Source organism: Crocodylus porosus, unplaced genomic scaffold (assembly GCF_001723895.1).
Source record: "Crocodylus porosus isolate Cpor-Errol unplaced genomic scaffold, CroPor_comp1, whole genome shotgun sequence".
NCBI classification, from domain to species: Eukaryota; Metazoa; Chordata; order Crocodylia; family Crocodylidae; genus Crocodylus; species Crocodylus porosus.
In genome coordinates this window covers 3,909,197-3,925,276 of record NW_017728934.1, presented here as the reverse complement: position 1 = coordinate 3,925,276, position 16,080 = coordinate 3,909,197, and the positions used below count along the sequence as shown (strand labels likewise).

The following is a 16,080-nucleotide window of genomic DNA, read 5'->3' as shown; positions in this document are numbered from 1 at the left end:
CAGTACTATCTGTACATTAGAGGATGCCACAGGGGCAGTGTGGTTAGTGGTAAGGGTGCTAGTCAGGGACCAGGACTAATGCAGCCTGGCTTCTATTCCTAGTTCTGCCACTGATATGTTTGAGGAGCCTTGGGCAAGTCTCAGCTGTGGCAAGAGGCTTGGTGCTCCTACCACTTTGGCGCTGAGGTAGCCTGCAGCTGTGGCCATGGCTGCTTATGGAGTCATCTGCCCCTGGAGGAACCTGTGAGGCATGGGGCATGGTATAGGAGGGAGCATGGGATGTGGTGTAGGGGTGGAATGGAGCCATGAAAGTACCCCTTCAGGTGAGACCCACAAACACCTGGTAGTCATGGGAGATTGAGAGCAGACTGGGAAGCCCTGGGGCAACCTCCTTTATATTAAAAAAAAAAAAAAAAATTACAATAAGGTGTGGCAGACGAGAGATGGGGTGACTGCCCAATGAGAACAGAGTGAGCAAGGGCTAAAAGGGACTCCAGGGGCCTCATGGCCACCCCTGGAGATGATACCCTGTGACACCAGCCCCTCTCAATGCCTCAGTATTCCCTTCCACCCTTCAGCTTTTCTGACTCTGGGCCTGGAGCCACGTCTGTTTCCGTATAGCCTCCAGCATTCCCAGACCTGAATCTAGTGTAATATTAATAAGTCACCTGATATGATGCTTGGGTGAGTCTCAAGCCCTCTGCCACAGAGCACAGGTTAGTTTCCACCATTCCTGCTTGCCTGGGGTCTGGCTTTGCCAAAGACTCAGACAAGAATGCAGCCCAAACCTCTGCCTCATATTCCTCGTGCACTTGGCTGTTCCTAGGCTTTTACTGCAGGGCCCTTCCTTCTGCTCCCCAAAACACATTCCCTGCCTGCTTCTCATTCCAGTTGGACCTATTTGGAGCCAGCTGCTAGCTTGCAGGACCATATGGAGATGCTTCTCCCCACATTGTTTGGGGGATTCTTCTTAACCCTTTCCACATTCTTGCAGCTGATCCAGTGCCTGAAGCAGGGAGCTCTGTCCCGCACAACAGCCAGCACCCAGATGAATGTCCAGAGCTCCCGTTCCCATGCTATCTTCACCATCCACTTGTGCCAGATGAGAGTCTGTGCCCGCCCAGACCTGGTAAGGCTGAGTAATGAGGGAGGCAGGGGAAGCAGCAGGTGCCCCCTCCCAGTTCATTTCAGGGCAGGGAGGTTCTTGGCTATGATCACTTGCCAGGGTGGTTCTTGGCTATGATCGCAGGCTGTCCAGAAGCCAAGAGGCAGTAGAAAGGAAGCAGGTTTAAATCTGTAAGGCTGGCAAACCTGCACCTGGACTGGCACCTCTTATTTCCCTGCAGTAGTAGCAAATGTTGGCAGCTGTCTGGGATCCTGGATCTAGAATGCAGGAAGAAGCTGGGCTGGGCCTCGCCTTCAGGGAAGCTTGGTGAAAACTGCTACTGATTCTTGTCTCTGGTTAGATCCACATACTGACAGGCAGGATTTGTGCCATGGCTTGGGCCCTTCTTGGACCTGAGTGAAGGAAAGGCCATACCTGAGTTCATGCCCAGCCCTGGATTTGCAGTGGTGCCTGGCTAAGGGATAGGTGCTAGTGAGACTTATAGCTCCAGGTAGGCTCTCACTCTGTGGTGTGTTTGAACTGCAGGTGAATGGGGAAGTGATCTGCCCCCAAGACGGACCCCAGCCCACCAACGAATATGAGACCCTCACTGCCAAGTTCCATTTTGTCGACCTGGCTGGCTCAGAGAGGCTGAAGCGGACGGGTGCTACGGGCGAGAGAGCCAAGGAAGGGATCTCCATCAACTGTGGTCTGGTACAGCCATTGGTACCTCCTTTTTAGAAGCAGAGAAAAGATGAGACTGGGCTGTGATGGATGTAAAGAGGATTGTGTCCTGGGCCTACTGAACATGGGCAATTCCTGAGGTTCCCTCTGGTATACTGGCTCCCAGCCTGCTGTTTAATGTCACTACAATTGTCTCCTGAAATCCCTGCCTAGATCTGCAGGGATGCATGAGGTCACTAGCTATCCTGTGCAGTCTTTATGGAGTAGGACTATCTGTGCCCAAACCTACCCTTATCTGGAAGGTCCCACTCCTTTCCTGATGGCAGTGCCCAGTGACTGCTGTTTGTGGGAGGCAGTTACAGGTAGGGGCTAGAGGCTGAGCCAGGTGGGAGTGATACTAGTTCAACCGTAAAAATACTTCTCTGTTGGTTTGAAACTTGTCATCAAGTCCTCAGCACCGCCACATGCATGGGGCCAGGTCCCCATGCAGGTAGAGGTTCTAGGTCTGGTCTCAGGGTTGTTGAGGCAGCAGGTGGGCAGAAGTAGGGAGCTGCATTGTGTGTCTGCCAATGCAGGAAGTCCAAAGCTGCTCCCTTTTATGCACTGGAAAGTTGGTGACTCCAGACCCCTGAGCTTTGTTTTCACTAGAGGGTCTTCTTCTCCATGTCAAAGCATCCACAGCCCTTTCCCCTGTGTTGCAGCTGGCCTTGGGAAATGTCATCAGTGCCCTTGGAGACCAGAGCAAGAAAGTGGTGCATGTGCCCTACCGAGACTCCAAGCTGACTCGACTCCTCCAGGACTCCCTTGGGGGGAACAGGTACTGGGCACCTTGAGTTGGGGCTTTTCAGCCGCTGTCTGTAGCTGGGGCTCCCCCCAGAATGTGCCACCCACCAGGGCTTTGGGTGGTGCGGGTGGTGGGGGGTGCTTCTTTCAAGGACCTGATGTTCTGGGTAGACTTCCTGGGGTGGCAGGTTGATGAGGAACTAGGAGATCCTCCTGGCTACCACTCAGTGGTGCCTTTGAAATGTAAATGTCTTGTCCCTTTCCTGTTCCCAAGGACCAGATGCAATTATCCAGCTTTTGCAGAATTAGCTCTTGCAAAATCCGGCTGAGCCCTTAGCCATCTGGGACTTGGCAGCAGCCCTCCCAACATGAGAGAGCTTCAACCTCACCTCCTTCTTGCCATGATGCCATTCTCCCTGTAGGAACCCATCTGCCTTTATAATGCCCTGCAGTGGCTTTGTCAGGCTGGGTCCACTGATAGCACTTTGAAGGCAGAGAGCAAGGCTGGTGCAGGTCTTTGCTGTCACTAAGCCAGCTGCATCCTGTACTGTGAGCTCACCCCATAATAAAAAGAAGCAAGACCTGATTGATACTCCCCCACCCCAAATTATAGAGTATTACACTGGGTTGGGGGAGAGAGAAAGTAAATGGAAGCCAAAGGGGTTTCTTGACTCAAATTGCCAAGCTTGGTCCCAATGGAAAGCCACCATTCAAAATGGCTGAACCTCAGTGGCCCAATCCCATGTCATTGTAGCCCCAGGGGCACAGCAGAGAGAGGGATTGTTGCCCCTTGCCTTTTCATTAGCACCCTCTATCCCTTCCAGCCAAACCGTCATGATTGCTTGTGTGAGCCCCTCGGACCGGGACTTCATGGAGACCCTGAATACACTCAAGTATGCCAACCGGGCCCGCAACATCAAGAACAAGGTGGTGGTGAATCAGGACAAGACCAGCCAGCAGATCAGCGCCCTGAGGGCTGAGATCGCCCGCCTCCAAATGGAGCTCATGGAGTACAAAGCGGTAAGGGGTGGATGAGCAGGTGGAGTGCCGGGTACTGCAGCTGTGTACACATCAGCAGCAAAGGTCATCAGTGGGAATTGAATCCAAGATCTTCAGCACCAAGCTGCCATTTGGGCTGAAGGAGGGATTTTGGTAACTGGGTTGAGGTAGCAGACTGTTATGGTTGCTGAGACTGTCCACCAGGGGCACACACTTGCCATTATGATCTTGTTATGAGTCTCAACCAAGGTGCCACAGCACCCTGGAGTGCCTTGAGATCCTTTCAAGGGTGCTGTGGGTTGGCAGGCAGTGTTAGCACCATTAGGTGTGCAAACATGATTCTCAGGATAAACCCAGGGATTTCGGCTCAGAACCCGAAGAGTTTCTCTGTTTTTTCTTAGTTAGAAAGTAAGTGAAAACTAAGAGCTGACATTCTAATGAAGGCTGCCTTGAGTGTAAAAAAAAAAAAAAATAGTGAGAATCATTGCAGTACAGATACCCTTGAACTCTGTGGAGCCATAGGTTCCAGTACAAGCAGCAACAACTCAGCCTTCAGCTTTGAACTGAATGCTGTTTATTGTGGACAAAGTCTTTCTGGGTGCTATCTATAGACAATGCCACCTCTGCCAGTCTTGTCCAGTGTCACCCTGCTGAGTGTCATGTAGGCTGTGACCCAGGACTTTGCCCCCTGAAAGCTGGCTGCCTTTCAGGGGTGTTGTAGGTTGCAGTTAGCTTTGGGATCTGTAAAGGGCTATGGAAATATAAGGGAGCAGGTATCTCACTCTGAACATACAGAAAGATTTGGGGGATCTCGGTCAGGATGGGACATCCTCCTGTTTGACAGCTGTCTGATATTGCACATCAGAGACATCGCTTCATGCATGAGCATCAGCCCTAACTCATCTGGAGGTTGCTGTTGGGCTGAGTCATGTGTCTCCCATGGCAAGGTGCTCCCTGCAGGTGGGAAACATGGTCCAATGGTTAGTGCCCTAGCTTAGGGCTCAGTAGACCTGAGTTCAGTTTGCTGCTCAGCCACAAACTCCTTGTGATCTTGGGCAAGTCATTTGACTGCAAGTCCTTCTGTACAATGGGAAGAGTGCTGCTGCCCAGCTGTGCATGAGAACAAATAGGTTCAAAATTGGGAGGTGTCTGAATGTCTTGGGCAGGGGTGGGCAATTATTTTGGGCAGAGGGCCACTTACTGAGTTTTAGCAAGCCATTGAGGACCACATGACAGGCAGGTAGGGGCAGATAGATATTCATTTTCTAAATCTTTTAGGGGCTCCGCGGGCCAGATTGAATGGCCTGGCGGGCCGCATCTGGCCTGTGGGCTGCATTTTGCCCGCTCCTGTTCTTGGGTATGGGGGGCGGACTGCTAGCCTCAGGTGGAAAGGCATTTAAGCTGCCAGTGGCCCCTGAGCACCCTCCGTGTTCTAAATACTCACCTTTCTAGGGTCCTAGGTCTTCTCTGCTCTTCCTGCTGTGGGGGCCCATAGAGGCACCCATCCTCTGTCATGTGGAGCCTTTGGGTGCCTTGCAGGTAGGGCTGGTTCCACAATGTTGGATGCCATGGATTTGCTTTGACCTCCTGCTGCCTTCTATCTCACCATCTCCACTCCCCACAGGGTAAGCGCGTCATCGGGGAGGACGGATCTGAGGGCTACAGTGACCTGTTCCATGAGAACGCCATGCTCCAGAAAGAGAACAACACTCTGCGCATGCGGGTGAAAGCCATGCAGGAGGCCATAGATGCCATCAACAACAGGGTCACCCACTTGATGAGCCAGGAGGCCAATCTGATCCTGGCCAAGGCAGGTGAGGCTGATGGCTCTGTGGGTACGGGAAGGGAATCATAGAAAAGCATCACTAAAACTATTTACCCAGTGGAGTAGAATTTCAGGCTAGCCAGGCCAGGGCTTAGGCCCTTGTGGGGCTGGGAAGTGCTTCTTCTCATGGAGGCCATTGATTTAGCCTGATTCCAGTTCTGTTGCTCCAGGTGACGGCAATGAGGCCATTGGTGCCCTGATCCAGAACTACATCCGGGAGATTGAGGAACTCAGGTGGGTGCCCGCTGCGTAAGAGATGACCTCTCTGCTAGGAGGTTACATATCGCCAAAGCCTAGAAGAGCTACAGGACACAGCATGAGATGGTAGGTAGGGCACTGAACTGGCACTTTGGCTGCCAGAACAAGCTCTAACCCCAGCTCTGCCACTGATCTACTGGGTGACCTGGGACCTGTCACTTCCTCTGCTCTCATGTCTCGTCTCTCTCATCTACTCAGGGTGTAAAGTCATCAGGGAGGGCCTGTGGTGTCTCCACAGCACTGAGCGTGGTGTAGCACTGATCTCAGTGAAGGTCTGTAAGTGACTGCAGTATAAAGAATAGCCTTGACTCAGAGGTGGAAATGACTCCCTGTCCCATGTATCTCTCCTGCCCCTGCCCTACCCTGCCAGCGCAGGGCTGGCAGCACGTTCTGTGGAGCTGTGACCAATTGCTGAGTTAAATGCCTTGAAGGGATTTGTGTAAACACAATTGAAGAGGAAATGCTTATAAATATGGATTTGGCTCTGTGGAAATCAACAGCCCTGGAGACAGAACTCCTGGCATTCATTCTGGGCTGGACTCTCAGCCAGCATCAATCAGCATTACCCCTCCAGCTTCCCCACAGTGGGGCCAACTTACCTGCCACTGAGGGTGCCACCCATCTGCTTGTAAAGCCACATGACAGCTGTGCTCCCCAGGAATAGCCTGCTGCCAAGCACAGGTTGCTGAAGGTTAAACCTTACACCTCTTTGGGTGCCGATTGATCCTAGCATTGCAATTAAGACGCTAAAGGAAATCCCTCAGCAGCAAGGTGGTTCCTCGTGGTTTTCTCCAGGTCTCTTCCATCACCTCTCAGGACCAGAAGGGAGCCTTGGGCTTTGTGTCAAGATGCCCTTGCATCTCATTGAGGCAATGTGGCCAATAGATTGTCATCTACCACATTGCCAAGGGTAAAAACAGACATTGGTTTATCTTTGGTCTAGATGTCCGGGCTTTTGACTTGCATCAGAGCAGGTGCAGGACAGTTGTTTGCACACACTGCTTAACTTGAAATAGCCAGGATCATTCTGGGAAAAAAAGTGTCATCTCTGCTCCACAGGTTCTTAAAGTGGGACAATGGGCTTGTACGTCTGTAGGATCCCAGGATAAAGGGCTTTGTCCTGGGAGAAATCCCATGCCTGTGTTTATCCTAAGTGAAGATACTACATCTGTGGCATGGCCTGTCTGAGTCTCAGTGTGGCTGCTGGCTTCCATAAGCTACATGCATGGAGTGTGAGCCCTGCTACTGCTGGCTCTTGCATCCTTCTCCACTGGCATCTCCCTGCGTGTTTGTCTCCCTTGTACCCATCCACAGGGACCGGTCTGGGAGAAGATCCCCTGAGCCATTGGACCCAGGTGACATGTGTGGTTCAGGTTCCAGAAGAGAAACCCATCATCCCACCTTAGACCTTCCAGGGGGTTCTTCTCTTGGGGGATGGGCTGCTTGAATATCCCACAACCCTGATGACAGCAGATCTTTTGTAACCAAGGTTCCCCCCTTCCTCTCTGTCCACAGGACAAAGCTCTTGGAGAGTGAGTCCATGAATGAGTCTCTCCGCCGCAGCCTGTCCCGTTTCTCCTCGCGGCCCCCATACTCCCTGGGGTCATCTCCAGGGCCAGGCCTGGGTGTGGTAAGCAGCCCGATTGCTTCTGTGGAGACAGAGGCCTCTGATGTCCTCCGACGGGCCAAGCAGGACCTGGAACGGCTGAAGAAGAAGGAGAAGAGGCAGCAGCGGAAAAGGTGAGGCCAGCTCCCTGGACTTCTCTCCCTAGTTGTGCGTCTGGGTTTCCACCAGCCCTTATGGGGAATCTCTACCACACCTCTTGCCCCCATTTATTGCCCTGTAACTCTGCTCAGCTGTCTTGTTGTGGAGGCCTGGGAGGCTGGTTTTCTGAAGAGCTACTAGACTCCCAGACAGTGTCTCCTAGGGATGTTTGTTTTCTGTGGGCCACTGCTGGGACTTGCTTCAAACCTTGCTTCCCTTTATTCAGCCCTGAGAAGGAGGCATTTAAGAAGAGACAGAAGCTACTTCAGGAGAATGGGGAGGAGACGGATGAGAACGAAGCGGAGGAGGTGAGGGAAGTGGTTGGCTTCCTCTTTGCTAAGGTGGGTGGGCTTTGGTTGTCTGCCCACTAGCCCACCACACTGATGACCTTCTCAGCATCTTGCCTGGTGGAGGAGAGCCCTGGCACACCACTGGGAGGGGATTGAGGCACAGCCTGGCTCTGCAAGCAGATGCAGGAGGTCCTGGGAGCAGGCTCTGTAGCCAGGAATCCAGCACCAAAGACAACCCTGTAGGTTGTGTAGCAGTTGCTATCTGGCCCTGTCTAGACTTGAGGAGTTGAGGGTAGAGGGAGACCCTATCACTTGCCTGTGCCTTGTTCTCATGGAAGTGGGAAGTGTTGGACAACTTGCCATGTACCTTTCAATGCCACTGGGTTTCCATCCCTTGAGCCATGTCCCTGTTTTGCCTCTCCCAGCTTCTATTTGAGGGGCCCCCAGGATCCTGAATATTTAGCTGCTGTCCTGGGTGGGAGGGTGTTACCTGTCCATAGATGCTCTCTCCAGACATATGAGCCCTTCCACCATACCCACCTCCTGATTTTGCTCTGGAAGGAGTGAGGAATTATCTGTGCCTCCTGCAGGGTGAGAGGAGGAGGCCCTGAATTGGCCAACACAGGGGAGCTAGCTGTCACCGACTGTAGCTTGCCCCTGCCTCCTACTGTTGCCTTGAAGACCATCGTTAATTTGCCTGAGATTAGGGATTGGGAAGGGACAAGAGACTGAGCCCTGGAGCTGATGAGGATGAGGAGGCTGAAGGCTCCTGGCCTCAGTCCTATCCATGAGCTTGTCTCCCAGGAGGAGGAAGAGCGAGATGAAAGTGGCTGTGAGGAAGAGGACGGGCGTGAAGATGAGGACGAGGATTCAGGCAGTGACGAGAGCCTGGTGGACTCTGATTCTGATGCAGAGGAGAAGGGTAACGAGGGGCTGGGTGCTGTCCCCTCGGGCCACTGACTCCAAGTAGTGGAAATCTCCAGCACCTGCCGTGGGACCCCTGGGGCTGAGAGAGTCTGCTGCAGGCTCAGAAACTATGCTCACTTGCTAGCATCAAGTGCTTTGTGAAGAAGGGCGGGGGGACTGCAGTGCAACTGCTGGGAGAGGTGGCTGGGCCTCAACTGGAAAAGTGTTTTCTGGGAGTTAGGTGGTGCTGCTGGAGCTGGCAGCCCTTGGCACAGGCCTGCATGATGAAAGGTGTCCCTACCCTGGCACACCTGTGCCCCTTAGCTGGCCCTCTTAGGCTAAGCCCACAAGAGCCAGGTGCCTCACCTCGGAGCGCTGCCTTGTCTGGGTTGGGTGGGACTGCCATAGGGTAGGGCCTTCACTCTCCCCATCCTCACCAAGCACGTAGCTGCCTGCCTCTGCCTCCCAGCCCCCTTTGCCTGACGGTGACTGTCTCTCTTGGCTTCTAGTAGTGAATTTCCAAGCTGACCTGGCTGACCTGACCTGTGAGATTGAGATCAAGCAGAAGCTGATAGATGAGCTGGAGAACAGTCAGCGGCGCCTGCAGACTCTCAAGCATCAATACGAGGAAAAGCTGATCCTGCTACAGAACAAGATCCGGGACACCCAGCTGGAGAGGGACAGGGTCCTGCAGAACCTCAGTAAGGGGACACTTCCCTTCTTCCTCCCACCCCTACCCCCTCCAGTAGTTAGGCAGTCTTACCCATATGCTGGCCCTTGCAGCCAGCCAGCCCTGAGAGCACAGGGCTCTGAATTGCCTGGCACTGAACACGTCCTGAATGGAAGCAGCTCCCTGCTCCTGCTTGGTGTCTGGCATCCCAGCCCCTGGGTCAGATCCTTCCAGGGTTTCCTGCTTGCAACTCTTGAGTAGCCTTGCCTTGCTACTCTTGAGTCACCGTGTTGTGCTTTTTGACTCACCCCGTCCCTTGATGGGCAAACTGCTGGGGACCCATGACCTTCCACCCCTGCAGCCTGCCAGCTGACTTTGGAGAGGCAGTGAGCTCAGGGCTGGTGGAGAGTGCTTTCCCTTCCCTGACACCTCCTTGAGAAGGAGCTCACAGCACTGAACAGGCATTCATGAGTGCTTACCACACAGGAGACAGGCCACAAAGAATTATATCCCTCTTGGATGCATGGGGAAACTGAGGTATTGAGTGACATGCCTGAAGCTGCAGAGTCCGTGGAAGAGCTGATCTCCAAGCTGATCCTGATGCCCTCCCAGAGAGGGAATGGTGGCTCCCTAGAGCAGGAGCAACAGGACAGCTTTCCCATGCCCAGGACTCCATATCTGTGGCCCTTGTCAGTCCCAGGAGCCTTCTTTGAGGTCGGAGAAGTTTCTCCATCAATACTAAATTTACTGCTCTGGTAACCAAATGTCCTGCCTCAGGCCGAGCCCCATAAGACATGTTTCACCTGAGGGTCACCCAGCATCAGCTGGAGCTAGAATGAAATGGCAGCTGGCAGGTGAATTGTGTATGCCTTAGCCAAACCCTTTGTGGGACTGTTACCTGGCATATACCTGGCTTGGGTGCCTCTGCTGCCAAGCTATAGCTCTAGTTCAGACTGGGGGTCCCTGCATTTAGGTGTTTGCCCCTGTAACAGGGGCAGGTCAGGCTTCCCCTGTCATTTGTCTCTTGAACTGCTGGATCAGGCAGGATTCAGTGCCTGATGCCCAAAGCTCAGTACGAAGCCCTCCCTGATAAGGGCTGGCAGGTTTGCTTGCTTGAGAGGGGCCTGAGTGGGGCTGAGCATGAGGGATGCAGCAGAGTCCCCTGGTACCCTCAGCAACCCTGCACCTCTCTCCAGGCACCATGGAGTGCTACACAGAGGAGAAGGCCAATAAGATCAAGGCTGACTATGAGAAGCGGCTGAAGGAGATGAACCGGGACTTGCAGAAGCTGCAAGCAGCCCAGAAGGAGCATGCGCGCCTGCTCAAGAACCAGTCCCGCTATGAACGGGAGCTGAAGAAGCTGCAGGCTGAGGTGGCAGAGATGAAGAAAGCAAAGGTACCATGGGGGTGATGGGAGCTGCATGGGTAGGGTGGGTGCAGGTGCAGCCCCTTGTGCTAGTCACATGCTGATGAGGGTCGGCCTGGATGGCAGAGGGTTAGATTGGCACAGACCCCTCCTGCAGCTACCCATGTAGAACTTGTTCATCCAGTAGTTCTGCCCAACTCACCTAGCTGTTGAGATGTGTGCCTGGAGCATGTGCCCAGTTTGCCCACCCCATTGGTACGCTACTACCCTTAGGAATTGTGGGTAGGGACCTCCTCTTGGACCTGGCACAGTGAGTGCCATGGCACAACTTCCCTTCCCCCCACAGGTGGCACTGATGAAGCAGATGCGGGAGGAGCAGCAGCGGAGGCGGCTGGCGGAGACCAAGAGGAACAGGGAGATTGCCCAGCTGAAGAAGGAGCAGCGCAGGCAGGAGGTAAGTGCCCCAAGTCCTCCAGTGACCTACAGGTAGGGCAGTACCCAGGGTGGGAGCTGGCTGAGCTGCTGGGCTAGGACTGGAGCTCAGAGGAATGCATCCAAGTGGGAGATGCATCTGACCCAGGGGCAGCAAGCGAGCTTTGAGCCTGGGTTTTTAAGGTGTCTTGGGCTCAAGCCTTCCCTGCAGTGATGCCCCAAGCCAGGCTTCTCTGGGCTGGATGGGAGGGAAGAGTTATGAATGAGCCCATTCTGATGCATGTTCTGAGCCCTCGTATCTTGGGAGAGCAAAGCTGAGGAGCAGCTCCCAACCAGGGTGAGCAGCAGGAGAGCACCTGTAGGCTGGGCTGACCTTCAGGGGAGCCCCTGTGGGCCAGCAGGGCAGGACTGAGCCAGGAGCTGAGCTGAAGGCACGAGCACTATAGCAGAGCAGAGACCCCAACACCCAGGGACCAGCTTAACTTTTGGCTCTCAATCAGGGCTCTGCTAGGGATGTGCTTTGTCTTTGTAGTTTCAGATTCGGGCTCTGGAATCTCAGAAACGCCAGCAGGAAATTGTGCTGCGAAGGAAGACTCAGGAGGTGAGTGGCAGCCCTGGGCTGCAGAGGAGAGCTGCTTGCTGCCTTGATGGGGTGGGCACCCTGGACTGTGCCATTGTGCCAGACCCCCTTGCCAGGCTTTCTGCAGACAGGCCAGAGCAATGCTGTCTGCTTCCACTGAGGCCCTGTCCCAGTGACTGATACTTAGATAAAGCCAAGCCTGTGATGAGATACTTGGCCTTGTGTGTGTTCTTCTCAAGGGGTCAGGTGACTTTTGTGGCTGTGGGAAACCGGGCAGGAGAGGACAGAATATGGGCAATGCGTCTCCTGCCCAGATCTTCTGTCTCTGCTGCTTCCCCTTTCTGGACAGGACCCCTACTCTGCTCTGACCTGTTGCTTTCCACTGCATCTCGGAGCAGAGCTGGTCACTTCTCCTGCCACCAAGCTGACTCCAATGCCTGCCACATGGCCTTGCTCACAAGATGACTCTCTGATCCCACGTTCAATGTCTTCAGTGTCTGGATCCCATTAATTTCCCCAGCTGATCCTGATGCGTTCTAGGAAAGCACCACCTAAGGACACTGGGCCTCCTCCCTTCCCCGGATAGCTTGCAGTCTGTTTAAAGGTGCGCTGCCTTGAAGACCGCAGCCCCAATGCTCATTTAGTTGATACAGGAGCTAGTGGGCACTCTGTGGCTCAGGAAGTTGGAGACCCAGCTGGGGCTGGAGGCCTGGCCAGTTGGTGGCTTGGAGGTGACATCCCCTGAGCTTCTGAGGGAGGTTCATGTGTCTGAGCCTGTCATTCAGGGGCTGCTCTTGCCTAGGTCTCAGCCCTGCGTCGCCTGGCCAAACCTATGTCAGACCGGGTCGCTGGGAGGACAGGTCATAAGCTGGCAGTGCTGGACTCGGGGGTAGAGGTTTCCGCCAGCACCACTTCATCAGAACCGGAGTCCGGGTCACGCTCCGTCTCCAGCATCGTGCGCCAATGGAACCGGAAAATCAACAACTTCCTGGGAGACCCTTCACCCTCCCTGAATGGCGCTCGGCCTGTCAGGTGAGGCTGGGAACAGGCTGGCTCTTCCCAGCCCATGCCACCCACTAGGGAGGACTCACGCAGTCCTGTGCCCCTGCTTGACCTTTGGGCTGGGCCCCAAGCTCCTGGGGTTTGGAGTAGAGCACACATGGGGGTGGGTTTGTCACTTGTTCAGTTGCAGGACACTCTAGATTTGGCATGTGAATGTCTCAACCTGGCCTTCCACCACTCCTGCTTTCCTGACTTTGGATTCCCTTCTGCAACTGCAGGGGGCTTTCCATCCCACCCTGTGGCCCCCTGTTTCCCCAGCTTTGGGCTTGGCTCTGTCCTGACCACTGTCAATCTGCCCTGCCATTCTTGGCAGCAGAGTAACAGGAGGCTTCCAGCTAGTGTCCTTGCTTTCTGGTCTCTCCTGCTGCTGTGTAGCTCCCTTACCTAAGACACTGTGGAGCACATGCAGACATGTTGAACAGTGCCTGAAAAGCAGTCTATAAAGACTGGGTAGTGTGGCTTTAAAACTGAATTACCCTGAAGGAGTGGAGAGGCAAGAAAAGACCTGGGCATCCTGGCAGTAGTCTGTCAAAAAGCAGGTGGGTGCCTCCAGGGTAAAACCCATTTCTGCACAACCCCCAAAGTGTCTGAGGACTTGGAGTGCAGGCTCTGTCTGTCTGCAAGCCCCTTTCAGGCAGAGGCAAGAACTGCTCTCGCACCTGGCCAGAGTGGTTATGCAGGAAGATTACAGCAGCTGGAGTGCCCTGACCTCTTATCCTTCCCATGCAGGAAGAAGTTCCCAAAGAAGGGGATGAGCCAGACCTTCAACAAGGCAGCTCGGCTCAAGTGGCAGTCATTGGAGCGGCGCATCTTTGACATTGTCATGCAGAGGATGACCATCGTCAACCTGGAGGCTGACATGGAGCGCCTGATCAAGGTGAGACAAGGGGCTGGTTCTTCTGGGAATGCCGGGCTGCCTGGAGGGCTGCCAAGGTTGGGGCGGCTGGAGCATGGGCAGGACAAGGGGGTGCTGGGCATGTTGATAATGCCTGGGTGGTGCTGGATGAACTAGGTTCCTTTCCATCCCTCTGCCCTGCAGAAACGGGAGGAACTGTCCCTGTTACAAGAGGCACTGCTGGGGAAGAAGGAGAAGCTGCAGGCCGAGAGCCCTGAGGAGCAGAAGGGCCTGCAGGAGCTGAATGAGGAGATTGAGGCACTGACAGCCAACATAGACTACATCAACGACAGCATCTCTGACTGCCAGGCCACTATCATGCAGATCGAGGAAACCAAGGTGGTGGGGGGAGAAGAATGGAGATTTCTGGTGGGGTGGGAGTAGGGGAAGGGTCCTGTCTGAAGAGGCCCAAGGCAGTATTACCACTTCCCACTTCCTATGGGCAGGGGAACTGAGCAGAATTGGAAAGTTCTGCCAGGGTCACACACTCACAAGCAGAACTGAGGAAAGGGCCCAGGAATCCTAGTTCTCTGCTAAGAATTGCTACATCATACCCCTTTCCTATGCAGACTTAATAAGAGAGGACAGTATTTTCCATCATTGCAGGTCTGTTGCTCACTGTGGTTGTCCAGTAACATGGTCTGTGAATGCTCTGTTCGGCGTGCTCATGAGGACTGCAGATGTTGGTGCAATAGGCTGCCCTAGCCCATGAGTCAGGCCAAAGAATGTGGTGGAAATGGTCTTAGGGCATCTGGGACCGTGAATCAGCTACATTGTGATGGGAATTAGAGTCTATAGCTCTCTGCAGACCAGGATCTAGGAGACGCCTAAATGTCATCATCATCATCATCATTCACAGTCCCCTTCAATCCTGGCCTGGACTGTTTTGTTTGTGGAAGGAACTGCTGACTCCCCTATTCTGCCACACACCCAACCTCCCTTGCCAGTCTTCAGGCCCAGTATCGTTGCTGGGACTCGCTTCGCACTGGGTGCAGATCAGAGGACCCAAGAGGAACTATGGGATAAGCGTGGCTGTGGCCTGGCCTCACCAAGCTGGGTCCTGTATGTGTACAGAGAGCACCTCCTCATGAAGCTGGGCTCCTGTCGGAGCTCAAACATAGTTAAAGCATGGGCTTTAGCAACACTCAGGTGAAATGACTTGGCCCAAGCTCAACAACTCCCTTGGTCTTGTATAGCTCAGTTTGAAGCCAAGGCCTTTGGGGATGGTCTTGTGTTCTGAACTGAGCCTAGGCCTAGTACAAGGATTTAGTTAAAAATATCGAGAGCTGTTTCAGGGGAAATTTCCAAACTTTTTTTTCCATATCCCATGAATAAAATACAGCTTTTTTTTTTCCCCCCTGTAGGAAACTATAGGTTTCTTGTTTTTTCTAAAGTTTTTAGTAGCTTAACATTTTTCAGGCTTCTCACTTTTCAGAAATCTAAAACTTTCTTCTGCAAGACTTTTAAGGGCAAATTTTGGAGGTCTTTTATCAAAACAATTTTTCCTAAAAGACATTCTTTGAAGGAAGATTGTAGGCAAATTGTGAGTCTTCGGGGCTGGGAGACAACTCCAAGGAGCCTAATACAGCTCTTTGCTCTCCCTCTAGTGGCTGGTTCCCGTCAGTAGATCGATTAGACTTTCCCATTAATAGACCGGTCAGTAGATGTTTCTTCTAGTCGGTGACTTAGCCCTGTAAACCAAGCAGTAGAAGGTCTTTTTCTTGGTGCTGGAGGCATATGGTTCAGTCCAGAGTTGGGATGTTGTTATAAGTGAGAGCCCAACAGACCCGGGGCTCAATGAGACCTGAGTTGCGTGTTATTTGTAGGTTTATAAATGGAAGGGCTTCAGCATCATTAGCCAAGTCCAGGCCTGAAATCTGGATTTGTGATGGTGGTGGCTTGTGTGAGCATAGTGCTTTATAGATGATAGGGAAAAGTAAGTGCTTTGGGAGCATAAATCTGCTTGAATACCAGTCAAGAAAGCTTCATCCAGTTTGAGCCAAGAGTATGAGCCAGGCTGGGTCCTGTATGTGCACAGAGAGCACCTCCTTTCTGGTTGGGGGTGGGCAGAAATCTGTGTAGACAATGATCAGATGAGGGTTTAAGGGAGATTACTGGTGGCTGGCACTTTGACCCACTCAGCTTTGACACACAACTTGTATAGTAGCTGTGTGGAGAACATATGCCCTCCTGCCTGTGTGTGTCCATGTGTGGGGTGCTGATCATGTCACCATTCCTCAGCTCTGCCTTTTGGGATCTTGGCCATTGGATGACTTCACCTTTCTAATTCCCCTCCTTGTTGGGGGTCTTCTGATTTTCAGGAAGAGCTGGACTCGATTGACACTTCTGTGGTGATCAGCTCCTGCTCCTTGGCTGAGGCACGTCTCCTGCTGGACAACTTCCTCAAGGCCTCGATTGATAAGGTGAGGATTGAGACCTGTGGATGCAGCAAGGGTGGTG

The 16,080-nt window shown here is 53.3% G+C and overlaps 1 protein-coding gene across 4 annotated transcripts in view; it reads left to right on the top strand.

Moving 5' to 3' along the window:
- Positions 1 to 16,080, top strand: part of KIF21B (kinesin family member 21B) — a 79,787-nt gene that overhangs the window by 41,605 nt on the left and 22,102 nt on the right. For all 4 annotated transcript variants that reach the window (XM_019546347.1, XM_019546345.1, XM_019546346.1 and 1 more), the window contains exons 5-21: positions 995 to 1,129; positions 1,652 to 1,819; positions 2,491 to 2,606; positions 3,397 to 3,592; positions 5,196 to 5,385; positions 5,567 to 5,630; positions 7,170 to 7,394; positions 7,646 to 7,727; positions 8,514 to 8,631; positions 9,125 to 9,316; positions 10,482 to 10,681; positions 10,998 to 11,105; positions 11,616 to 11,684; positions 12,466 to 12,695; positions 13,455 to 13,602; positions 13,765 to 13,959; positions 15,942 to 16,043. In XM_019546347.1, the coding sequence (XP_019401892.1) occupies positions 995 to 1,129; positions 1,652 to 1,819; positions 2,491 to 2,606; positions 3,397 to 3,592; positions 5,196 to 5,385; positions 5,567 to 5,630; positions 7,170 to 7,394; positions 7,646 to 7,727; positions 8,514 to 8,631; positions 9,125 to 9,316; positions 10,482 to 10,681; positions 10,998 to 11,105; positions 11,616 to 11,684; positions 12,466 to 12,695; positions 13,455 to 13,602; positions 13,765 to 13,959; positions 15,942 to 16,043 (2,538 nt within the window). The remainder of the gene's footprint in view (positions 1 to 994; positions 1,130 to 1,651; positions 1,820 to 2,490; positions 2,607 to 3,396; positions 3,593 to 5,195; positions 5,386 to 5,566; positions 5,631 to 7,169; positions 7,395 to 7,645; positions 7,728 to 8,513; positions 8,632 to 9,124; positions 9,317 to 10,481; positions 10,682 to 10,997; positions 11,106 to 11,615; positions 11,685 to 12,465; positions 12,696 to 13,454; positions 13,603 to 13,764; positions 13,960 to 15,941; positions 16,044 to 16,080) is intronic.